At 47.4% G+C, this 26,640-nt stretch overlaps 1 protein-coding gene across 4 annotated transcripts in view; it reads left to right on the top strand.

The window, feature by feature from the left end:
- Window positions 1-26,640, top strand: part of LOC146871121 (26S proteasome non-ATPase regulatory subunit 11) — a 922,247-nt gene that overhangs the window by 238,661 nt on the left and 656,946 nt on the right. For all 4 annotated transcript variants that reach the window (XR_014980477.1, XM_085650288.1, XM_085650291.1 and 1 more), the window contains one exon: window positions 11,705-11,849. Coding sequence is in view for 3 of the 4 variants with exons in the window: in XM_085650288.1 (XP_085506414.1) it covers window positions 11,705-11,849 (145 nt within the window). In the remaining variant the exon portion in view is untranslated. The remainder of the gene's footprint in view (window positions 1-11,704; window positions 11,850-26,640) is intronic.

The following is a 26,640-nucleotide window of genomic DNA, read 5'->3' as shown; positions in this document are numbered from 1 at the left end:
TGAAGGAACAATTGGGATTATTTTGTTACTTTGCCCGTTACATAAAACATTCTGGGAATTATAGTTTAAAATGGGTTAGACCTTTTTAAGAACAAGATGAAGCTGTCAAACGAAGAACTATAGCAAACTTCAAATGAAGCAGCCAAGGAGGTTGTGATCACAGAGGCAGCACTCTGGGCAGACAGCCTGCAAGCAGATAGGCACTCCCCACTGAAAACGCATATGCAAAGTACAGATGCATAGCTCTTTACTCAAACTGACATCAAGCAGGCAGCACTTTACAGTCACATGGATCACGTAGTGCGCCAGGGTGACACGAGGCAAACAGCACTATACACTAATCGACACAAACCAGGCAGCACTGTGCTCTGATAATGCAGGCAGCACTTTACACATAGATGATGCATATAGCGCAAACTCGACCCAAAGGTGGTATAGCGCTTTTCATGAGCATTAGTTGAAGTAGCACAGTGGATGCAACAAGTACTTTACATTCACATGAAGCATATAGCGTGAACTCGACCCAAAGGTATCGTAGCGCTTTTCATGAGCATCAGTTGAAGTAGCACAGTGGATGCAACAAGTTTGTTTGTGTAACAGCTGCCGCTTCACCTCTTCAGAGTAATCGTGTGGTGTGCTAACCTTCCCCCAGCACCCACAGAGGCGGAAGAAGTTAGTGTTGTACAGAGCTACCCACCAACAAAGCATGGATCCCCTCACAGATGCTCCCTTCCCCCACCGCCATTGTCTGCCTTTAGTCACGGCTCTTCCTCGAACACTTCACTGCCCTTGGCTAGCAACACAGCGTGGAGCCTCTTTAGTACCCACCCGAGATCTGATTTTTTACTGGTCAGCGCAAGGATGTTCTTTTCACTCATTAACTGCTTATCTGCTGCTTGAAACCGCCCTTGGGGCTTTCAGGCACCCTCTGGGTTGAAGCTCTACTGCCTCATCACTGGGAAGCCATGTGAGGAGTTACTGCTCTGTTTGCCCGCATGTATGGAGACCGTCGATAACGTGTCAGTTCAGTTCAAAATCTTTGTTCGATTCATACAGTGAATCATAAAAGCACAAAGTTACAAAACATGAGTACACAATTAAGATGAACCATCTGTGACACAATAATTGTAATTGAGAGACCATCATACAGCATAGATACAAATTCTCATGGCAGAATACAGGTCTACAGCTAAATTATCCATAGCGTTTCCTAATCTGGAGTGACACTCGTATGAAATTTAACATGGCACAACAAACTCCAACAGAAGATAGCGATAGCAAGTAGTTGTAACCTTCTTCATAAGTACATGGTTGCCACCCCTTCAGGATAGGCTTAATAAATCTAATCCTTGGTTCCTGATATAAAGAACAAAAGAGGACAACATGTATGGTACTTTGGCTAACTCTGTCATTGCAAGGGCAAGGGGGTAGCCCCTCACACCAACCCCCTTGTTTAGGAAAGGCAAAAAGAAAATGAAGGATATTTAGCCTAAACCTTGTAAGATAAAACCGCCATTGCACATTAGTTGTAAAAGTTAAATAAAACGGATGCTGTAACTTATGTACATAACTTGTTGGGCCTCCCAAACAAGGTGTATTTAAAAATTTCCAATAACTTACTTTAATTTGGGTTTTTATGTTTCCCTGGATATTTTCAGGATTTTCATAAACATAACCCAAACCTATCTTATGCAACATATCACTGACATATGACAACCAAGGGATCTGCTTTGCATTATCCAGGCTCATACAGTCTAGAAGAATTTCTCTGGAGAATTGCAGGTCATCAGATAACCATATTTTACCCCATAATAATAGGGGCGACAAACGAATGATATCAGTCACTTTGGTCATTCCCATTTCATTGTGACAAAAACTATTTGATGAGCCCGATGGGATCGATAATACCCGTTTTAGGAATTTATTTTCCATCACCTGTATTGCTGAGGGATTTTCGGTCCCCCATACCCCCGCCCCGTAGGTGGCCACAGATAAGCATTTAGATATATATAGGGTTTTAAGATGCGCAACGGGTTTTTGACCCAGCTTACCACAAAAACGGAAAAGACCTTCTATGGAGCGGCTGGCACTCTGGACTCGAGCCTTCATTAATGGGGCCCAACTTAATTTGTTATTAAATAAGTTTCCAAGGTAATTAAAGTTATCCACCTTTTCAATGGTAAGGTTATTCACCACAAATTTCCTAGATTTTGACCCTTTTGGACCACAGCTCATTGCAAAGGATTTTGCAAAGTTTACCTTCAGGTCAAGGTCCAGCATGAAGGTATTAAAGGCATCTAGACCCGCCTGCATACTATTTCCAGTGAGGGACATTAATACAGTATCATCTGCATATGAAAGTATGGGAATACTCTTACCATTTACCTTTGGAAAGTCACAACAGTGATCCAACAAATACTTCTCCAATCCGTTTGTGTATACTAGAAACAAAAAAGGCGCCAAAATGCAGCCTTGACGCACCCCCTCGGTTGAGGGAATGGATTTTGTTGTTTCACCCCCAGGTCCAAACCTTATGGCCACGGTCGTTGCTGCATGCAATCTGCGGAGTAGTGTAACCAAGGGCTCTTCAAAACCCATGTCGTCCATCATCTGCCACAACTTGCTTCTACAAACAGTGTCAAAGGCGCTTGACAAGTCCATGAAGGCAAGGTAGATTGCAGAATTCCTTGCCTTCATGTACTTGCCAATAATTAGCGCCAAATTCAGACACTGTTCGACCGTCCCCTTCCCTCTTCTGAATCCATACTGGGTATTCACAATTAGACCAACAGTCTGCCCATGTTTCCAATCTGGCCAAAATGACCCTTCCCAGTAATTTACACGATGCGTCGATTAAGGATATAGGGCGATAGCATCGGGGATCACACCTATCGCCCTTCTTAAAAATCTGCACCACCACTGCCTCCTTCCATGATACAGGGATACGACCAACAACAGCCCTAAACACATTCAACAACAACGGTGCCCATACTTCAATATTGTGCTTAAAGTCCAAAGGGACAGCAACAGGACCCGGGGCTTTTAATAATGTACCTTTCCTCAAGGCTTCCTCGACCTCTTCCAATGTGAACGAAGAGCTAAGGGACGAAGCTGTGGATAGTACCACCAAATCCCCTACATCATCCAACAAGTCCAGTGGTAATAGTGCCTTGGGATTAAAAATTTTACCAAAATGAGCTTCCCAGGATTCACCAGTGACCTGCATCACTATGCTTTCCTTGGCATCACTTTTAAACAGAAGGCGATTTACTACTTCCCAGAAGAGCCTACTATCTTTTAACTCAGAGGCCTTCTCTAGATCTTCCCAGGCACAGTTTTTTAGATCCTGCTTCCTCTTTATGGTAGCCTCTTTATAGGCCCTTCTAGTCGATCTTACCAATTCTCTGTTCCTTGGTTTTTGAATGAGGGCCGCTTTTAGGGATTTATGTGAAGCGGAGCACGCGGAATCGAACCATCTAAAACACTTTGAGTTCTTTTTCCCCGCTGGTTTTTTAAGATGCTCAGCCACGTGCCCGCTTAGTTTTTCGAAGCTCCCAATGACCTTTTCCGGATCAGATGTTGGCAGTAGGCATGAATCAATTTCAATTTTACAGACATTAAAGATCTCCGCCTCTAGGCCTACAGCGTCTATTTTCCCCCACTTCAAAGTGACGCCTTGATTATTATTATATTTTATGGGCTGCTCCCAGACCGGATGTTTTCCACTAACGGGAGTACACAAGGATAGCATTAAGGGGTTATGATCACTTACAGCATTTGCTATTACCTCAAGCCTATTAACATAATGGAGAAAGTTACTAGACACAAATACAAAATCAATAGTGCTCATCGCACCTCTTATTCCCTGAAAAGTTGGTATTGGCGATATATTTGGGGCAACCCAGGGCTCTACCGTACATAAATCATTTAAAACAATGATATTATTTAAAGCGTCCCCCTGGGGCGTGTGTTTAAAGTGCATCAAGGGCTGTTCATTTAAGTCCTCTAAACCACACACATTTGAACCACCAAATTTACACAATGAACAATTAAAATCGCCAACCCAAATAACAAATAATAGAGGTCGTTCGCTACATGCCTTACATATTGCTTCCTCCAAACTCTGAATTATGGATACATCATTCCTATCAAAAACATTGTGATACCAATTGATTAATAACAAGGGCTTGGGGAACAAATTTTCCAGCAGGAGGAACTGGTACCAGGGAGTGTTCACTATCTTTGAAGTTATCAAATTCTTCAATTTGATGGAGAGTGCTGTCATTATCCCACCCCTAGCCCTCCCAGCTGGTGATGGCACCGCCAAGACATTAAAAGATTGGAAACCATCAATTTCCCCGCCCGTTCTGCTCCATGTCTCCTGAAAGCACAGGATATCCTGGCCGCCCACATAATCCAGCCAGGCTTCTTCCTCCAGTCTGCACGCAAGACCTGCAATATTCCATGAAATTAGGCACAGCGTGGGTTCCCCTAGGTTATCACCCACAAGCTCTTTTGCAGTTACCAGGTCTTGCCCAATAATAAGTTGGTTCGGCTCGCAGCCTAAGTTGCTGACAACCTGTGTCCAAAGGTATATTAAACTGTACATTGCGGTCGGGAACATCCACCGCCGGGTTATCCTTCTGCCTTTCCCCCTCGTTCTCCCCCATGACCAGATCTGGTATAAATGAAACATTTTCCTTTTTCCTGGCTAGCGGTCAGTCTAAACCCTCCATTCCCGCCAGTGGGTCAAAACGGTTTCTTAGGGGAATATTGTTATTTGGCATCCACCCTAGGTATTCCTCCCCCTGAAATCTTATTCTTGGTTGATTATAGGGCAGTTGCATAAAATTATTGATACTTCTCGGCCCCATGAGACATCCATCACCCTGGTGCCACATACCAGGATGATGATTTTGGGAAGGTCGAAGTGCAGTGTTGCTCTGTACCCACCCAGAGTGACTATTTCCCTGCAGTCTTAACCCAGAATGACTATTGCCCTGCAATCTTGACCAAGGGTAGCAAAGATTAGGGGGAGCATGGTACAGATTGGGGTAAAAATATTCAAGGCCTATACATTGAATATCCCCCATTCTGGCAAACCTTGCTTTATTGCAAATCAAGTCTTTGACCCAACTATCCCTAAAATTGATAAGGATACAATCCCCCTCTAGGTCCTTCTTGCTTGGTCCAACCCAAGGGACCCTTCGTACGCTTAATATTTTTGTAGCAGAAGCTGGGTGAAGTGGCCTATTGTTGAGCCAAAATTTTACTTTATTTGATAGGTCCTGACTTGATTCATATTTGTTCGGTGCAACCACCGGGACACCTGTCAGGATTACCATGAAAGGTGCAGAGTCAGGGGGTATGTTCACACAAATTGATGTTCTTGGAGGAGCTATTTTACCCGGGACTAATGATCCGCTCAGTGGAGTTGATTTAACTCCAGGTGCGGCCACTAGCATAGACGCAGTTGAGCTTGAAGTTGATGCTATGGCTGTTGCAGACATTCACTGAGAGCCCACAACAGCCGCCAATGCAAGTTTACTTAACTGTCTGTACGGGGATTCCCTGGGAATCAACAGATGCAGTAGGCTGGGGTGGTTTGTTTTGATTTTGGATTAGGTTTTTCTGGGCCCCCTTCTTTGTTGTAATACGATTCACCAAGGGCTCAGGGGGTTTACTATTATTAGCCAGAGTTTCCAGCGAGTGTGTGTTAACTGATATTAGATGCTCTAATTGGTCTAATTTTAAGTTAACAATTTGTGTTCTCTCTATAAGGGGCATCAAGAGGCTTTTTACCAACTTCTCGATGTGTACTAACAGATCTTCGGTGTTATTATTTTGGCAGCAATGAGTCAAATAACCGACATCCCCCAACCGCATTCCCCTTCCCTTAATATGACCCACCCCCCCTCTTTTACGTTTGCTAGTTTTTGTGACTACTTGATCAGAATCCAGAACTTGAGGTTGTAAGGGAACAGGCCCCAATACACTCAAATTACAGTGTTGGGTACCATCCCCAGTAATACTCAGTTCGGTACGATCTTCTATTGGGCAATCCACTACATCATCCATAGGTGATTGTTGGAAGTCTGGGATTACTGCTAGATTTGGGCTAGCTTCCAAGTCATTAACTATGCTCTTTTCAGGGGTGGCCGCAGAGCCAATCCGTCCCAGGGATGAACGTTTCCCCGTAACTAGATCCAGAGACAAACGCTTTTCTGTGAGGGCAATTTCTTTATCCAGTATCCCCGTAGCCCGAATAATGAAGTCCTCTAGGGTTCCAGTGGCTTTACCACTACTTGACTTTACTGTGACCTGCCTACCCTTCCCTGATAATAAGGACATCCTTAAAAAATATATATAATTTAAAATACAAATAAGGCAAGAAAATAAGACTAAACTTACACGAAATGACTAAATTAAAAACCTAATCACATTTATGGCTAAAACATACTTTGAGTCCTAAAGTCCGCAATGAAAGGGAATGCGCCCGGCCCGTCCCTGTACGCCCTTGGACGGCCTTAGACGGCCCGCCCTTTGCCCGGGCTTAGCCCCGGGCGCTCCCGCGCAGCGGGGCCAGAGGCCAGTGATAAAGATAGTGGTGAGGCGGGGGCGGGGCAGGCAGGGAGAGCGACCCAGGTGTTGCGGGTCTCGACCTCACGCAGGGACTCCTGGTACTTTGAGTCCCTGCGGGTCAGCTCACAGCCCTGTAGTCCCGCATGCACGTACTCACAGCAACAGTTCGGCACAGTCACCTCGGGAAAAGCAGGCAGGCTCACTGCCAATCAGGCAAACAGGAAAAACGAAGCGGGACCCGTGCAGCAGGTCCGGCGAGGAGCTACGGTGAAAGGCAGATGAAATCCCCACTCTGGTGCTCCTAAAAACGGCAGGCTCAGTTCAGCTCTTGAGTCCCAGGTAAGGCAATAATCCCCGTCATTGTAACTCGTCAGCCCAGCTGTTGAACTGCACCAGCAAGGGAGATGAAAACGTGTCTTTTCTCCAGTACTTAATACCTCACGCCTGCGTTTGGATTCTCTGTATCTAAGCAAGTTTCTCCTTCACAGCCCTAGAACCTCGCTCACCTTTGTTGTCACATAACCTTCTCAACAACCCCACGTCATCATTTTACTAAAGATTTCAGGAAGGATGTAGGTTCTAGGGCTGTGCGAGTTAAATGTTCGGGCTTGACTAAAGAGCATAGACAAAGCATAATATTGTTACAGAAAGCAATGTTTCTGGAAGAGACATACGCATCACACGGATGAACAGCCTCAATTTTGCAGTCAGTTTGGGTACAATCTTCACAAGTTAAAACATTAGTGTGTATGTGCGCAAGGACATACTCATGTTTGGAATCACAGGATGTTGAGCGGACATCAGGCTCAAACCTGTTTTACAGAAAATAAAATGCTGGCGCTCGAGAGAAAGGGACCGGGAGGAAGCAAAAGACCCTCCTAAAGCTCTGAGCAAAAGCATGTTTGTCAAAGGACAACAAGAACGAAAGCATTTTCAATATAATATACTGTGAATTCAGTTGTTGTTTATGTACCTTATGCAATTTACAGCCATCGAGAAAGCCAATAGTGCTGGCTTGTTGTAGGTGCAATGTTGCTTGTGTTGTATATCTGGATGAATGGACAGAAGCAGCAAATACCAGTCAGGCGGCACACTATGCTAAGCACAGATTTTTAGCTGGAGTGTTTTAAGCCACGCCCTTAATTACATCGGCCACGCCCCTATGCAATAGGTCTCGCCTTTCATTAAGTTAAAGCCATTTGCTTTGCTATACAATACCATTAGCAAAGCAAATGGCTTTATCTTAATCAAAGGCAAGACCTATTGCATTTTCAATGCTTCTTTCTCTTGTGCTCCTAACTCATTCTGTTTTTGGTAGAATGTTGACTGTTTCTAACTCCATATTGAGAGTTCTGGGCTTTATCACAGGCTGCATCTTTCAAATATTTGCAAATTTCATTTGCTCCTCACCCTCCCCCTGAACCCCACAATAGACCTAAGATTCAGAGCAACCCTCCTCAACTTGTAACAGATCAGAACTAATTTGAAATTAAAGGAGGACAAAAGAGTAATTAGCTATAATGTTTTTTGTTTTTTCCCTTCTTCTTCTGTGCTTGCGTCTCTCTGAAGAATGAATGTTCGGGCTGATATTTTCTCCAAAGTTGGCTTACACGGTGACCAGTCACAACTTTCTCTTTTTGATTGGCTGTGTAGTTGGATATAAAAAAACATTGAAATAGGAGTAAGAAGATGTCGTCCTGTTGTCTTTTCACTTCTGCAGTTCCAGTAATTGACGCATTGGATCAGTCCATTGATGCCAGCCACACAATCTATGGCTCTAGACCAGTAATCTGCTGGGCAGGAGAGGAGACTAAATGCATTGTCATTCTTGCCCAAAGTGAATGTGGTACAGTTTGGAACAGTGTGAAGAACAAGAAGAAAGACGACCTGCCGTGCAGCTGCTAACAAGAGGAAGACACCAACTGACTTGGCCCCAGCCCTACAGGCCTGTCGACCCTCGAACCTGCTCCTGCTAAACCCCGGCATCTCCAGTGGTCAGCAACCTCAAAAACCCCGGAGAACCTGACTGCCTTGCTCATCTACCAAGACTGGGACTCCCACGAGCAGTGGTTCTGCTCAAAGCAAGTAACAAACCCCTGGTGCCAGCCAGGAAGCGCGACTCCTGCACACTCTGCACCCGCCGAGCCCGGCCTGTGCCTGAGTGGACAAAGACCACGAGGACGCCCCCCTGGCGACTGTGACCAAGAATCCTGCACCCAAGGACCCTCCTCGACGCTCCTAACGACGCTTGCAGCCTCAGAACCAGGGACCCCTCCAACCGCGACCAGCAGAGGGTAAGATTTCCCGACACCAAAAGGCACCCCTGCACCCGGAGCCCTGCGGCCCCCTGTGCCCAACTCCTGGGTGCCTACATAACCTACAGCTTCCCAACTTACCTCTTAGTGGTGGTCGCACCTGAAGAATCTCCGTCCCCAAGCTTGCAGCCTGTGTTTATCTTGTAGCTTCTTCATTGAAATGCATTGAGCGCCCCACGGCTCAAAAGCACACTGTACCCAGCTGCCCGAGTGCCTCTGGAAGTGCAACCTCTATCCTATCTTACTTCCCCACTTGCCCTGTGAGTGACCAGGAGCCCAGCTCCCACAGCCGCGTGACCTGCCTGCTAGCAGCCACCAACCAAGGGCCCCCTGCCCGCCATAGGCTAACATTGGGCCTAACTCACTCTGCACCCGGCTGCCCCTGTGCTGCTGAGGGTGTACCAACTGTACCTACCTGACCCTGGGTGACCCCTGAGTCTATGCCCAGAACCTTAACTCTGCCAGTCGAGTACTTACCTGAAAGCCGATAACCTACATCTTCTCCATATGGTAACATTGACTGGTTTCACTTGGAAAATCTTATAAGTGTCGAGTTTTGAAAAATTTCAAATATTCACTAAAAATCGCCCGCTCAACAAAAACTAAATTACTCACCTGTTATCAGGAGAGATCCCAGTGCTGGATCTTGGTGCCCAGCACTGACCCTGAAAAGTAATTACAACTGTACTTACCGATAACTAGATTTTCCTCCATACGATAACATTGCCTGGTTTTTCCCAGAAATTCTTCTAAGTGTCGATTTTTGAAACATACAAATATTCCTTAAAAATCGCCAAATCGCCTGTGTAACAAAAATGATTTTTTTCAACTGCTTACAGGAAATGCACCAGGGCTGAATCCAGGATCCAACCCTGAGTAAGATCATACGCAAAGTAATTGAAATTGCATTTACTTAAAAACTCCTATTGAGCTCAGTTATAATTGTTTGAATTGTGTTGCCTATCACAACTGTAACTATTGCGTTTAAAAGTCTATTGCGTATTGAAAGTACTCAACTAGAGCATTTCATTCTGAGAAAGTATTTTGATACCTTTTGTTGGTTCTAAAATAAAACTATATATTTATATACAAAACAATTGGCCTAGAGTTCAGTTCGAGTGTGAAGACCATTTGCTGACTGAGTGTGCAACAAATGCGTTACACTGTCCTCTGATACTGCCTTACTGCTCGACCAAGCTACCACTTTAGAGAGTAAGGTTATATCTAACTTTAGCCCCTGCAAACCTCTGGGGACTGTGGACTCTGTGCACACTGAACCTTACTTTGGTGCAGTATATACAGAGCCACTTTCTTACAAACGGGCACTGAGATTAGGTAGCATTGGGAAAAGAACTGAGAAAAGTAATTCGGTGAGTCAGAATAGCCTGTGTAGTGGTGGAATGTGTCTTACTTTTTGCATGGTATAGGTGCTAGAAAGAAGGGCAATTGTGCACTTCTGGCAAATCTGGGTATGAATCAATCTCTCCTCCATAGGTGAGTCACTTGGTGAGTGGTATTTAGTGCCTTAGCCTAGCAATGAAATGGATATGGAAGAGGGCTTGGAGCAAATAGCAGTGGCACTGTTGGGCAGCACCCACTCTTTTTCCTATGTTTAATTCTGCTCATGGTCATTGGACCGTTATTGAAAATTGGGGAAGTTGTTAGAAGCATGTACATGAAGGATCCCATTTATAAGTATCCACGCATTAAAGCAATGGTATATGGTTCACTTTTAATATTGTTGCAAAATGTGTGTAAATCAATGGGCCAAGTTTCCTAGCATTAGTATCCAGACGTATACTGGTCATTTGAATTGTAGCCTGTATTATGTTTTGATGCCATGAAGGTAATTATTTGTGGGCGATATTGGTTTAAACATCCTATACCTACACTAATATAGGTCAGAATTATATTTTATGCACTCTGTTGGGTACCTGTCCTGAGCTAATTATGCATTGTGCAAATACTATCTGGAGTACGTGTGCATCCTCTATATTCCATTTAGAATACATTTTAAATAATAAACTTTTAAAGACTGCTTCTTCTACCCCGAGTGATGATCACTGCTGTTCCCCGAGGCTTAGCACTATGCCAGATTACCAGAAAGTCCATGAGACAAAATGATATGCAATTAATCTTAACAGCAACCATATACTTTCAGGTTATCCTGTCAGTTGGGCATTGCCACAACACTGATGTGCAACATTGAAGACCACTATAGTGATTCCATGGATTCTCAATGCTCTATCTTTAAATAAGCACGTTTTTCTAGAGAAGAGAACATATTGATGAAACGTGCTTGCCAATTAAGTTTTCCCCTCTAGAAATACTGTAGAGATTCCCATATTATGCCCCCCTGCACCACTCTGTACCACTCTGTGTGAGACTTGCTTCTTTCTGCACCAAAGGAAAATTGGGAATGCTTAAGGAGAGCCGAGCATTTTCTGGCCTTGAGCATGCTTCATTATAGTTTAGGTGTTAAAGGAATTTACTCTAATATGCTGGTATTCAAATTGGTGAAAGATGGCAGTGTTGGAGAAACATTGTTCTTAGTAGAGCAGTCTTCTCATTTTCCTTCAAAATTGTGTGCTATTTACACATAACTAGCATTTGATCCTCCAAGCTTGGGTTTCTGCTCTGTGCTTGACAGAAGCAGCCATAAAATGCTGCAATTGTCCATGATCTGCCTCTCCTTCAGTAAGACAGTATCCACAGATAGCTTTAATGTTCTCCTTTCCCAGCCTGATCTACTTTTCAATGTTTTCACCCGCGCACACACACACTGTTTCTGCTGTTTCCTTTCACAGGTATCATTCATGCTGCAGAAGAGAAAGACTGGAAGACAGCCTACTCATATTTCTATGAAGCCTTTGAGGGTTATGATTCCATTGACAATCCAAAAGCCATCACCGCGCTCAAATACATGCTGCTGTGTAAAATCATGCTCAACACGTAAGGAACACTGCACACATGGCATGTTTTTTGTGATGGTGAGAGTACATTATGGTGGTTTGGCATAATGGAGCTGCTGTTGCTCTAAAGCTCTTATCTATAATTCCCAAAACCTATGAGAAGTATTAGTCTGGTCATTTAGAGTGTAGGGTAAAATGCAAGAGTTTGTGATTCAAGTGCATCTACTAATACTACCTTCATGTATCCTTTTATCTACTTGTGCTTTAAATCCCCAAGTTTTTTAATAGTGGCAAGGCTTTTCCAGTTATCTCCTTGCAATTGGACAGATTGAGACACCACCCCAGGGAAATTTGAAGCACTGGACACATTAATGAGCATTAGAAACATTGGTCACTTTTAATATTCATTTGAAAATCCTCTTCTTCCTGATCAGTGTACTCTTCAGTTTTCTTAATGTCTATAATGCCTGTAATTAAATTTCGTTTGATGTTGGAACCATGTAAGCCCTTCTTAGTCGCTCACTATGAGGGTTATTTAGCCGGATGTTAATTGGAGACTGCATAGTGGGGAATCTTTTCCCCACATACTAGTGAAAAAAGGCATAAGAGAGAACATAGGATTTTAATCCCTAAAATGTTTCTGGTTGACGTCTGGCACTTTTGGTTACCTTTCCTAGTAAGCTCTAGGAGGCAAATGCAGTCTATTTTTTAGTGGTACAGCGATATGTTTGGTTATCTGAGGGTTCACGTTGGTCCTTGTGTGCAAGTTTCTTCAATGAGGCAGTTTTTTCACACAACCGGAAATGTTATCTGGTACCTTGGCATGTGCATTCATGTGTAGTTTTTGTTCTACATTTTTAGGTCTCGCCTACGCAGCGCGCGTGCGCTGCATACGAGGGCCTTTAGCCGTCGCCCTGCTCATTTTCAAGCACTGCACTCGTGCTTGTGGCAGCATCCACCTTGTGGGAGCGATCAGCGGCGCGCCTCAAGCACGAGTGCAGTGCTTCGAAAAGTAAAGACTGCTCTCCCAAGCGCGCGCACCACTTGCGGGCTTGTTGTAGTCCAAGAAGTTTGCATCGCTGCGACGCTCTGGCCAGCTCGTCTCCTCTGTGTGTGGAAGCAGTTGTAATGAATAATCGCGTTACCCCTGCAGCTGTTTGTTCTTTGCTGAATGCATGTCGTTTATTGTTTCCTGTGTTTGATGGTCTGCTTTTACGTGTAGTCTGCCTTTGCAGTCTCACGCAGGGGGTGGATTTCCTTCCATTGCGTGTGAGAATGGAGACTGGTCGGATCCTGTTTCTAGAAGGGTTGGTTTTATTACAGCGCAGTTTGGTGAAGCTGGAAACCAATTTCCATGAATACCTTTTTGTGAACCTGTTCCTTCTACTCGCTCATATCTACATTCTTAGAGGTCTTTAACCCATCTTCTTTGTCTCCCCCTCGAACTTCTACCCTCCTTCTCTAGCAGTCAATGTCCCACCGCCTTAATATATAGCCCCCCCCAGCCAGCGTCCTCTCGAGAGTCTTGCTGACTTACACTATATTTCAGTACAGTGTCCTGTTATAATTTCAGGGTAACCATCAAGGCATTAAATATGCTCGGGACAAACATCTTGCAAACCAGTTCGGCGCTCAGACGCGCCTCGTCTTGCTGTCTGCGTGTATTTGAAAGCGCAAGACACTTCTTAAAATAGAGCAGCGGTCGTTGAGCTCTGGTTCAAGCCCTCGTAAATTTTATTTTTCACTGCAATAAATCTGTTCCAAAACAATCAGGGCCCTCTGCCTGTCGTTGCTGCACACAGGCCCCGTTGTGCCAGCTGCGGTAAATCACTCTTCCTGCAGGCTGCTGAGACAGGCCCCTCTCCTGGGCCTGGCGGGTGGCCGGGGCGGGCTGTAGCTGGGCCCTTACTGTCTTTTATTCATGCCTGGGGGGCAGGATGGGTTGGCAGGGTTTGTCTGCGTGCACTCGCTATTATGGATGTTGCCTGTACCCAATTTCCTCTCGTTACACGCCTGCACCCTGACCCCATTTTCTGCCTCTGGCTGTGGAGCTCTTCTCGGTTTCTACCTCGTTTCCCCCCCCCCCCCAAAGCAGTGGCCGCATTTAGTACCCCCTCCAATGAACTGTTTCCGTCACTGCTCTCTCTCCCTGCCAATGTCGCCTTTCTCACCCATTACCCACTGTCTCTGGCCCTTGTCCAATGGCTGTCTCATCTTCTCTCCCTGTCACATCTGACCCTTTTCCAATGGCTGTCTCTTCTTCTCTCCCTGTGACCTCTGCAAGCGTCTCCTTTCTTCATGCCCTCCCATCCTTTGCTGACATTGTCACTCTGCTCTCCTTACGCGCCCTCTCTCCAGAAGTGTCAGTAATCGTGGCCGATTCTCCCTCCCATCACGTCTCTCCCTCCTTCCCTCGCTCTGTCTGTAAATCGTCACTGCTTCACCTGCCCGCTGGCGGCTCCTCACACTCTCGCTGTCTGACAACCTCTCTCCCATCCTGCCATCTCACGCGCTCCCATCCTGCCATCTCACGCGCTCTCCTATCCTGCCATCTCACACGCTCTCCTATCCTGCCATCTCTCACGCTCTCTCCCATCCTGCCATCTCACCCTCTCTCCCATCCTGCCATCTCACCCTCTCTCCCATCCTGCCATAACACGCTCGCTCCCATCCTGCCATCTCACGCTCTCTCCCATCCTGCCATCTCACACTCTCCCATCCTGCCATCTCACACTCTCCCATCCTGCCATCTCTCACACTCTCCCATCCTGCCATCTCACACTCTCTCCCATCCTGCCATCTCACTCTCTCCCATCCTGCCGTCTCACACTCTCTCCCATCCTGCCGTCTCTCATCCTCTCTCCCATCCTGCCGTCTCTCATCCTCTCTCCCATCCTGCCATCTCACCCTCTCTCCCATCCTGCCATAACACGCTCGCTCCCATCCTGCCATCTCACGCTCTCTCCCATCCTGCCATCTCACGCTCTCTCCCATCCTGCCATCTCACACACTCTCCCATCCTGCCATCTCACACTCTCTCCCATCCTGCCATCTCACACTCTCTCCCATCCTGCCATCTCACACTCTCTCCCATCCTGCCGTCTCACACTCTCTCCCATCCTGCCGTCTCACACTCTCTCCCATCCTGCCGTCTCTCATCCTCTCTCCCATCCTGCCGTCTCTCATCCTCTCTCCCATCCTGCCATCTTTCACGCTCTCCCCCATCTTTCACGCTCTCCCCCATCTTTCACGCTCTCCCCCATCTTTCACGCTCTCCCCCATCTTTCACGCTCTCCCCCATCTTTCACGCTCTCCCCATCTTTCACGCTCTCCCCATCTTTCACGCTCTCCCCCATCTTTCACGCTCTCCCCCATCTTTCACGCTCTCCCCCATCTTTCACGCTCTCCCCCATCTTTCACGCTCTCCCCCATCTTTCACGCTCTCCCCCATCTTTCACGCTCCCCCCCATCTTTCACGCTCTCCCCCATCTTTCACGCTCTCCCCCATCTTTCACGCTCTCCCCCATCTTTCACGCTCTCCCCCATCTTTCACGCTCTCCCCCATCTTTCACGCTCTCCCCCATCTTTCACGCTCTCCCCCATCTTTCACGCTCTCCCCCATCTTTCACGCTCTCCCCCATCTTTCACGCTCTCCCCCATCTTTCACGCTCTCCCCCATCTTTCACGCTCTCCCCCATCTTTCACGCTCTCCCCCATCTTTCACGCTCTCCCCCATCTTTCACGCTCTCCCCCATCTTTCACGCTCTCCCCCATCTTTCACGCTCTCCCCCATCTTTCACGCTCTCCCCCGTCCTGCCGTCTCTCCCCCGTCCTGCCGTCTCTCCCCCGTCCTGCCGTCTCTCCCCCGTCCTGCCGTCTCTCCCCCGTCCTGCCGTCTCTCCCCCGTCCTGCCGTCTCTCCCCCGTCCTGCCGTCTCTCCCCCGTCCTGCCGTCTCTCCCCCGTCCTGCCGTCTCTCCCCCGTCCTGCCGTCTCTCCCCCGTCCTGCCGTCTCTCCCCCGTCCTGCCGTCTCTCCCCCGTCCTGCCGTCTCTCCCCCGTCCTGCCGTCTCTCCCCCGTCCTGCCGTCTCTCCCCCGTCCTGCCGTCTCTCCCCCGTCCTGCCGTCTCTCCCCCGTCCTGCCGTCTCTCCCCCGTCCTGCCGTCTCTCCCCCGTCCTGCCGTCTCTCCCCCGTCCTGCCGTCTCTCCCCCGTCCTGCCGTCTCTCCCCCGTCCTGCCGTCTCTCCCCCGTCCTGCCGTCTCTCCCCCGAATGTGAAAGCACGCATGGGCGCCAGTAATTTGCAATACAATGGGTCTCCTATTTGCGAGAGTTTAAGCTATTGCATTGCCAATCCACTCACTATCTCAATCTCTCAATAACTCACTCACTCACTCTCTCAATAACTAACTAAATAACTACCTCTCACTAACTAACTCAATAACTAACTAAATAACTACCTCTCACTAACTAACTCAATAACTAACTAAATAACTACCTCTCACTAACTAACTCAATAACTAACTAAATAACTACCTCTCACTAACTAACTCAATAACTAACTAAATAACTACCTCTCACTAACTAACTCAATAACTTCACTATCTCACATACTCACTAAATCTCTATCTCTCTCTCTCACTAACTAAATAACTAACACTAACAGGATAACTAACTCTCAATACCTCACACACTAACTCTCACTAAGTAACTTGCTATCACTCACTATCTTAAAAACTCAACTCTCACTCACTATAAAAAAAATAACTAACTCTATCACTCTCACGCTTCTCAGTTCTCACCCTGCACCTGTCCTCCATAGGTCCCCTATATCACTACCTTCGCTGTTGCCTTAAGGTAAAAAAAAAAAACTGCTCTAGGCACTCTGTCTAGAACTATCGTGGTTGTTATACCACTTTCAAACTTTATACTTCGATCTCCCCTTACAGGCCACTATATATTCTGCTATTTACTGTCGTTCCACACATTTAATATAGTATGCTTTCTTCTCTAATATCAATATTTTGTTTAAAAACTGTTTATTAATAAATACTTATATTTTATATATGCCTTCTATAGTTCTCCTTTAATTTGTGCATTCATAAGGTTCATAAATGGTAAAATAAGCAGCTTTACATTCCTTCAACTCTTACATTAAAGGCTAGTCTCCATAACTAACACTCAGATAGCTTTCAATAAATTTTGTCTTTAACCTATTCGTCAATAAGTGCACACTATAATTAGTGGTCAACATAGACCAGGCCAACCTCTCACATTTATAACAATACAAATTAACATTACAAAAACCATTCCTTTAAAACACTCTATCAAACATTCACATAGCCAATAGGTCTCGCCTTTAGGACCTTATTTATTATTTTACGAATTTGTAGAGCGCGAACTGTCGCCATGGCAGGCATCCTGGCGCTGACAGAGTCTGAAGAGGGAGGGGGGAGTAGACAGGGGGGGCAAGGGCTATCCCGGGAAGAGCCAAGTTTTAATCTTTTTTCTAAAAAGTAGAAGGTCATTGGTATGTTTAATGTCTGCGGGGAGAGAGTTCCAGAGTCTAGCTGCAGTCACCTCAAAGGATCTGCCTCCTGAACGTACCTTCTTGAATCTGGGGATGACCACCAGTTTGGCATCCGAGGAGCGGAGTTTTCTGGTAGGAACGTACAACACAAACTTGGATTGAAGAGGGGCAGGACCGAGACCGTGGAGAGCCCTAAAAACAACACAGAGGGCCTTAAATTGCACTCTCTGTCTAAGGGGAAGCCAGTGTAGTTTTGCCAAGGCGAAAGGTCCATGAGATCTTGACGAGACCCCAAAGCAAGTTTTGCAGCCGCAGACTGGACTCTTTGTAGCCTATCTAGTAGATACTCCGGGGCCCCGAGCAGGAGGGCATTGCAGTAGTCCAACCTGCTCAGGATAGTGCATCTAACTACTTGAGCGCGAGCCTGGGTGGGTAGGAGGGGTAGTACTTTCCTTAAAGAGCGCAAAATGGCGTAACAGCAGGCAGAGGTTTTCTGAACATGGGTCTCCATGCTGAGCTGGTGGTCAAACATGACCCCTAGATTACGGACAGAGACCGCAGGCTGTACCTTAGAAGCTGATTCCAGGGGCCAGAAATTGCTGGGGAATGGGCCGGGAATCCTCGAGCCACTGTTAAAGAGTACCTCGGTTTTCCCTGCGTTAAACTGAAGTGAATTCATCTTCAGCCACCTTGATGTCTCCCGCAAGCAATTGTGTAAGGTCTCAATAGAGATAGAGTCCTCACCTTCCAAGGAGAGGATCATCTGTGTGTCATCAGCATAGTTAATGGTTTGGATACCAAAACTATTGATCAAACGAATAAGTGGTCTAAGGTAAATATTGAAAAGTATAGGACTAATGGCCGAGCCCTGAGGGACTCCGTGCGTTACCGGGGAGAAGGTAGATTGGAAAGGAGGAAGAGAGACTGCTTGTTGCCTGTCCTGCAAAAAAGAGTGGAACCACTGCAGTGCCGTATCCCTCACTCCCACCTCCCAAAGGCGACTCAGTAGGATCTTGTGGTTCACCGTGTCAAAGGCGGCAGACATATCGAGCAGTATCAAAAAGGATGCCTGACTTCTGTCTGCTCGCCTTTGAAGTTCGTTCATGGCCATAATAAGGGCAGTTTCGGTGCCATGAGCAGGCCGGAAACCGAATTGGGCTCCATCCAAAAGTGCGTGCTGTTCCAGGTAGTTGGAGAGGGTGTTGCTGACCACCCGTTCCACTATTTTAGCAGGGAACGGCAGCAATGAGATGGGCCTGTAACTTTTTGAGCAGTCAGGGTCCAGGGAAGGTTTCTTCAGTAGAGGGGAGACTAGCGCTCGTTTCCAATGGCAGGGGACAGAGCCAGTCATCAAGGATTGCTGACAAATTAGATGGAGCGGGGGAAAAAGTTCAGTCTCGAATTCCTTCCAGATTTTCGGGGGTACCGGGTCCAGTGGAGACCCTGACACGATCCCTCTAGCCATCTTAATGAAAAGTTCGAGTGCGAGCGGTGGAAACTTGCAGAGGAACTCTTCAGGAGGCACCCTTAAGGGAGGTGCTGGATTCTCCAGAGAGACAATGTTCGAGGAAAGGGAATATTCAGCATTAAGAGGAGTATCCAGATCCTTAAGGATACGTTTGATTTTCTCCTTGAAGAAGATGGCCAGATTGTCACAAAGATCTTGGGACGGGATGATCACATTTTTACAGGACTCCGGATTAGTGATGCTATTAAGGATGCTGAAAATGCTCCTAGCATTGTTGGTGGTGTTACAGATCAGGGAGGCGTAGTGATCAGCTTTGGATTTTTTGATAAGAGTTTTATATGCGTGGATCTTGGTTTTCCATGTGATTTTGCAAGTATTATTGTAATCACGTATCCACCTTCTCTCTGCTTGTTTGCATTCCAGCTTTAGTAGTTTTAGGTCGGCATTGAACCAGGGGGCAGAGTCTTTGCCCCTACAGGTCCGGTTCTTAAGGGGGGGCGTGGATGTCGACCACCCTAGAGATCCTAGAGACAAGAGACTGGTAGTTGTTGGCTGTGCTTTTGTTCACATCAAACAGGTGTTGTAGATGGAACAGTTCACCAGACGGACAAGCACGTGAGAGGGCCCTCCAGTTTCTGCATTTAATTTCTTTGGCCGGGACTGAGGCCTTGGAAGGGGCATTTGATTTGTGGAGTAGAAATTTAACCAAGGAGTGGTCAGTCCAGTCCATTGGAAGAGTTTCACCCATTACCACCAAGTCAGGTGCCGCAAATAATAGGTCAAGCCTGTGCCCTGCACTATGGGTGGCATTGGGGATCAACTGAGAGAGGCCGAAACTGTCACAGGTCGAAAGTAAGTTATTGAGAGCTGAATCAAGGCAGCCGTTTAGCCATAAGTTAAAGTCCCCTAGTATCAGCAGCTTCTGGTGAGATAAGGCGATATTGGTTAGGGTAGTGATGAGTGCTTGTTGCTGTTGAAGGCTGAAAGCCCCTGGTGGACGATAGCACAAGATCCCTGTGACGATGCTACCAGCATGGGTCTGAATTGAGAGTCCTAATAGCTCGGTGCCCAGAATCTGGTCAAGGGTGAGGATTTTAATACTGCACGAGGCTCTAAAAATGACTCCAACGCCTCCGCCTCTGCCAGTGGGCCTAGGAATGTGAATAAACTTAAACCCAGAGGGGCAGGCGAATCCCGGATCGACCAGACAATCCGGACGCGTCCAGGTTTCCGTCGTGAAGAGGATGTCAAGTGCATGTGAATCAACAAGAATCTGGATCTCTGTGCAATGTTTGGGCAGAGACCTGACGTTTAATAGCCCACAATGCAAAACATCGTCACAAAGAACAGCTCTGGGGCAGGAGGAGGGTGAAAAAGACAGTGTTCCTTTGTCGGCCGATTGTTTCCCTATTTGGATCAACATCTCTCTGGAGTAAGGAGGACCTGACGGAAGCGGACCCTGATGTAAAGGATCAGCACCGGCATCATGAGGGGCCAATGGCCCTACCTTGGCGCGGACGGGCGCAGATGGGCTTGCCTTAGGCGCGCCTTCGGCGCCCCATCGTCGCGCCCGCTGCGCTCGTCCGCTGCGCTTCCAAGGGAGGCACATTTTTATAAGGCTGTGACTGACGTCCAGGTGGGAGGGGCGTGGCCTCAAGGGGGGCGTGGCCTCCGCGATCGAGCCGGCAATGGCGGCAAGATTCCCCTTAGCTGTTTGGACCGCGGCAGCGTTCAGATCGGCTGCGCGGCGTCTCTACAGGCCGGTAAGTGCCCTGAGAACGTGAGGGAAGGGGAAGTGAGATTTTAAAAAGCAGTAAATCACAATATTAAAACAACAATAGAGCGGCAGTTCTAACTCCCGGCTTCCGCCTCAGGAGGTCTGTCAGATGTAAAGTGAACGCTAGTAATCAGCGCTTAAATGCAGGATCGAGGTGGGCGTGGCCTCAAGGGGGCGTGGCCTCCGCGATCGGGCCGGCAATGGCGGCAAGATTCCCTTAGCTGTTTGGACCGCGGCAGCGTTCAGATCGGCTGCGCGGCGTCTCTACAGGCCGGTAAGTGCCCTGAGAACGTGAGGGAAGGGAAAGTGAGATTTTAAAAAGCAGTAAATCACAATATTAAAACAGCAATAGAGCGGCAGTTCTAACTCCCGGCTTCCGCCTCAGGAGGTCTGTCAGATGTAAAGTGAACGCTAGTAATCAGCGCTTAAATGCAGGATCGAGGTGGGCGTGGCCTCAAGGGGGGCGTGGCCTCCGCGATCGGGCCGGCAATGGCGGCAAGATTCCCTTAGCTGTTTGGACCGCGGCAGCGTTCAGATCGGCTGCGCGGCGTCTCTACAGGCCGGTAAGTGCCCTGAGAACGTGAGGGAAGGGAAAGTGAGATTTTAAAAAGCAGTAAATCACAATATTAAAACAACAATAGAGCGGCAGTTCTAACTCCCGGCTTCCGCCTCAGGAGGTCTGTCAGATGAATGTTTCGCCATACAACAGTTCAGAATATTACTCCAAAAATGTAATACTGCATAACTACTTATAAGGTCCTAAAAGCAAAACCTATTGCCATATACAATAAGACCTTATAAGTGTTTAGTTATCCAGCACAATATCCTCAATGAAACATCAATTGTTACGTAGCTAAATACTTTTAAGGTCCCAAAGGTGAGACCTATTGGCTATGCCAATGCTTGTTAATGTGGGCAGCAGGAATAGCTTTTTTGAATGCTGTGGTTTCTGTATTTAAGGGACATTCAAAAGTTTTTCACGCTGTGGCATTTGTGTTGCATATTAAAGTTTAATTCTAGAATGCTATAGCCTGCTCCAGTTTGCTTTTGACAGGCTTTTAATGGGGTGCAATGATTAAAACTAATTCTAATTACTTTAATGTGGATCAGTTTTGCTGACTTTACAAATGTCCTTTTGTCAAAGGCAGAATTCTGGGAAGGTGTTTGCCTTCTTGAATCAAGACTGTTCTTAAGCACTGGACCATGAATACTAGAGTACAGTCTGAGGGCTACATGTGGTTTCCAGGGTTTCTTGTTTGACTCAATACGGACTTTCAGAAAGCTGTTAAAGGGCAAGTAATTATTTACACGGTAACTGAAGTAAAAGGAAAAGAAGCATATAACGTGACCCGCATCTTCATTTTTAAAGACTTTGTGCAACAAATATGTAAAAGTATGAGACTCCAAATTCCAAAAAGTGTATTTCATTAACATGCGACGAGTTTAACGATAGTGCATCAGAGTATATCACTACATCAAAAGGCATTTAAGTGATAATTCTCAAACATGAACTTAGAAACATTTATGCTTTCCGCACCCATTAAACAATGCTATTCGAGAACCAAGAGGTGAGTCAGTTATGTGCACCTGCTTCGTGGCCTGGGTTATTAGAATACATGGAACATCATTATGGTTTATTACATCATACAAAATGATATTTTGTACAGTGCACATCCTCACCTCATGTATTTCAAGATTATCTCATGTGGTAATGTATAAATAGGAGGCAAAGTGAAATAAAACAATTGCTTAGGATCCACAGTTTGGTCAATTGGAATGCCGGGATTTATCCCAAGTGTTCTGCTTTCACATTGTGCAGTTCGGTCACTAGATAAGTTTCTTTTACTGTCTTATTTTACATAAAGTAATGCTTTGCCTTTAATTCTTGGCCCATGAGATTAGAGTGTGGGTGGCAGACAGAAGGCTTGTTCTTTTTGAGCTTGAGGATCTTGAGCTGGGCACCATCTTGGCTCAAGCTTTCATTGGCTCACCTACCTCTTTCACATAATTGCAATTTTGCAGCGTGAATCTTTCTGGATTCACTATGCTGTGCATTATTCCGCGATCTTGTGGTTGGGTCCGGATTCGTAGTCCTTTTTTTATTTTTTCTTTCTTCGTAGCCCAGGTGGGCGTCGACGTCCCACCATTTGGTGTACCTCTCGTGACGTCGGCGCGCTTCCTGCGGAAGTCCCACCTTGGGTGCGCCATCTTCAGATTCTTTTTTCCGCCGTTGGGTCTGGATCGTCATCGAGAAGCTCCAGAGTTTGAACGAAGGAAAAGATAAATACGCGAGTTTCATCGAACGAGAAAGTATACAAGACTACAGAGAAGAAGAACATACAGCTGGGACGACGAAGAAGGTGGAGTTCCACGGAAACTTCGACGCCCATTGGAAAATGCGCACTCAGACTCTGAGCGCAATGGACAAGACACCATTCAAATTCTGCCGTAACTGCCACCACAAATACGCGCAGAAGGATCAGCATCCAGTCTGCAACCTTTGCCTGCCGATTGACCACGTGAGCAAGGATTGCAAAGCCTGCGCCGTCTTCACGCCGAAGACGCTCCGAGTGAGAGAAAGGCAGAGAAGAGCCAACTTCAACATGGAAGGCAAGGGTAAGGCCCCGTCGCTGTACGAGCTGGGCCTCTCCACCGACGATGAGGACAACATCGCCAAAGGACCCGACGTCTTCACGGTCGCAGAGACCGATAAGAAAACGCCTGACAAGGTACGAGACTCTTCAAGTACGAAACCCCCAAAAGGGCCCTGAAAATCTGAGAGTGACTCTCGAAAAACAGTCAAAGTCCTCGAAAGGAACACCGGCGCCGAAAATTTCGACGACCGCAAGTGGATCCAAGGACGGAAGGCCCGGCGGATCCTTCGAGAAGGACTCCCAGGTGCCGAAGCCCGCCGAAAAGCAGGGTTCGTCGAAGCAGGGCCTCGAGGTGAGCCGGCCGACCACGAAGGAAAAGGCCGCGTCGACGCAAGCTCCGTCGAAGAGACCAGCGCTCGACGCCGATCCCGCCTCCGAAATGGAGAAGAAAAAGAGAAGGCTCGAGGCGGAGATGGAGAGTATCCTTCTGAGGAAGGAGTTCGACAAAAAATGAGACAGTACAAGATCCCAGTAAGGCCGCCGACCGAGGTCGAGGAACAGGAGGACTTCGACACCGAAGATCTGTCGAGAGATCCTGAAGAGGAGGAAGAGGAAGCCTACTATGAGGGAGAAGAAGACTAGCAGCAGTCGATCTGCGGCTCGGCGCCGTCGACGACTCAGGAGATGGAATGGCAAGACCTCGACGCCGAAAGTCCCGAGGAGCCCGTGGAGACATATCCTACGAGGCCTTCGCCGCCAGACGACATTGGAGCATACAACATGGTCGTCAGGAGTGCAGCAGCGGCCTTTGGGGTGAAATTGGACGAGGAAAAGCAGAAAGACTTTCTACTGGAAACACTGCTCCCCATCCAGACTAGGAGCCAGTTCCTCCCCATGCTCCAAAGCGTGATGAACCAAGGGAAGGAGGCATTCAAGGAGCCCGGAACTTGCAGATCCATCACTCCAAGAACAGAAAAGAAGTACAAGCACTCTTCACAGGATCCTCCATATATCAAGGGATCAGTCACAGCTGACTCCATCTTTGCTTCCACGGCCAGGAAGAGGGCCAATGTGCCGGCTACCTCAGGGCCTCCTCCCGAGAAGGAGAGCAGAAGAATGGACCTCACCGGGAGGAAGGTGGAGAGAAATGCAGCCATGCACTGGCTCATGGTCAACTCCAATGCCCTTCTGAACAGGCACCAGCACCAACACTGGGACGAAATGGGAGACCTAATTAAGCATCTCCCAGAGCAGTACAGACAGAGCTTCCCATCTGGTCGAGGAAGGCAAAAGCATTTCTAATGCATGCATTAAGATAGCATTAGACGGGCAGAGACATCTAGCAGGCTGATGGCTATTGGTATCACGGAGAGGAGGCAAGCCTGGCTCCGAATTTCTGGCTTCAAACATGAGGTCCAGAACAACATACTGAACACACCATTCAACGGGGAGACGCTGTTCGTTGCCACGGTGGACGAAAAACTCTCCCAGCTGAAGAAGGAAAATGAAACGGCTAGGTCCATGGGGGTCCTGCAATTCAGAGGGATGCGAAGAGGCACCACAGCTCGGAGACCCTTCGGAAGGGGAGGAAACCAGCCGGGTACGTCACACCAGACTTTCCAGCAAGGACAGCAGGGTGATGGTCACAGCCAGCAGGGCCAGCAGAAGCAGAACTGGCAGTACCAACCTCGGGGCCGGTCCTTTCGCGGGAGGGGAAACGGACGTGGACAGAGAAGAAGAGGGGGAGACCAACCCTCCTCAGTGACTTCCATCGAAAGAAGAGGCTCACCCTCAGGATACCCCAGGGGGTGAAGCGCATAGTTAACACAGTAGGGGGGGTTCACAAACCAAACGTCTACAAGCATGCAACACCAGTAGGCGGCAGACTCAAACTTTACCTTCAACAATGGCAAAAAGTAACATCAGACAAATGGATTCTGAACGTCATACAGTACGGGTACTGTATAGTGCTAGAGAAAAGACCTCCAGACAAGAAACCAAAAAGAAGGCAACGCTCCGGGCAGGAGCTTGCTCAACTCAAAAAGGAAACTCTGCAACTGCTCCAAAAGAAGGCCATAGAACCGGTGCCACACAGAGAAAGGAACAAGGGAGTGTACTCAAACTACTTCCTGGTCCCAAAGGTGAACGAAACACTAAGACCCATCCTGGATCTACGGTTCCTAAACAGATTCATAAAAACTCAGATTCAAAATGACATTGCTGCAAGAAGTGCTGCCCCAGTTACGAGGAGGAGACTTCATGTCCACGGTGGATCTCAAAGATGCCTACCTGCACATCCAGATGAACGGTCGATACAAGAACCTGGTAAGGTTCAACATCAACGAGGATCACTACCAATTCACAACCCTGGCATTCGGCCTCAAGTCCGCGCCAAGGGTGTTCACAAAATGCCTGGCAGCGGTAGCAGCATACCTACGGAGGGAAGGGATCCATGTATACCCTTACCTGGACGACTGGCTAATCAAAGCAAGTACTCGCGACAAGTGCGAGGAACACGCAGAAATAGTGACAAATACACTAACAAGTCTAGGGTTCTCGATTCACTGGGGGAAATCATCAATGGAACCAGAACAGGTGAAGATCTTCCTGGGGGCACAGATCAACACCATAAACAGTCATGCCCAGCAACAGGAGAACAGAAGCCCTGCTGAAAGAGACACGTCTCTACCAGAAGGGGCGAGCTCTGACAGTGAGAACGGCGAGCAAGATCATGGGGATGATGGCGTCATGCATACACCTAGTCCCCAATGTACACCTACACATGAGCCAATTCAAGAATGGCTGCAACAACAATGGTCACAAGCAAACGGAAGTTGGGAGGATCTAGTGGTTGTAACGCACGCAGTGCAGGAAGAGAGAACATGGTGGAACAGGGAAAACATCACAACAGGGAAACCCTTGACACCTCCAAACCCAACTGTGACCATCACCACAGACGCATCCCAGAGGGGATGGGGTGCACACATGAACAAGCTCAGAGTGAGAGGTCTGTGGACTCCAACGGATGCGGTCAAACACATCAACTACCTGGAATTGAAGACTGTACTGCTAGCCCTGAAGGCTTTCCAGAGGCAGCTGTACAACCAAAGAGTGTTGATACAAACAGACAATACTACGAGGATGTTCTACATCAACAAGCAGGGAGGAACGCAATCGTTCCCCCTATCCAAACTGGCTCAGGAGATCTGGAGATGGGCAATCCCACTGAAAATAGACCTGCTGGCCATACACCTTCCAGGGAAGGACAATGTGGAAGCGGACTGGCTCAGCAGGCAGACTTCGGCATCCCACGAGTGGGAGCTCAATGGATGGGAAACGCAAAAACTATTCAGAAGGTGGGGGAAACCTACAATAGACCTATTTGCAACACACCAGAATGCAAAATGCCAAAACTTCGCATCCAGACAACCAGAAAAACAATCCCAGGGGAATGCCCTATGGATAA

This window comes from Triturus cristatus, chromosome 1_1 (genome assembly GCF_964204655.1).
Source record: "Triturus cristatus chromosome 1_1, aTriCri1.1, whole genome shotgun sequence".
In the NCBI taxonomy this organism is placed as follows: Eukaryota; Metazoa; Chordata; class Amphibia; order Caudata; family Salamandridae; genus Triturus; species Triturus cristatus.
The sequence above is the reverse complement of the archived record's forward strand: the minus strand, read 5'-3'. Positions and strand labels throughout refer to the sequence as shown.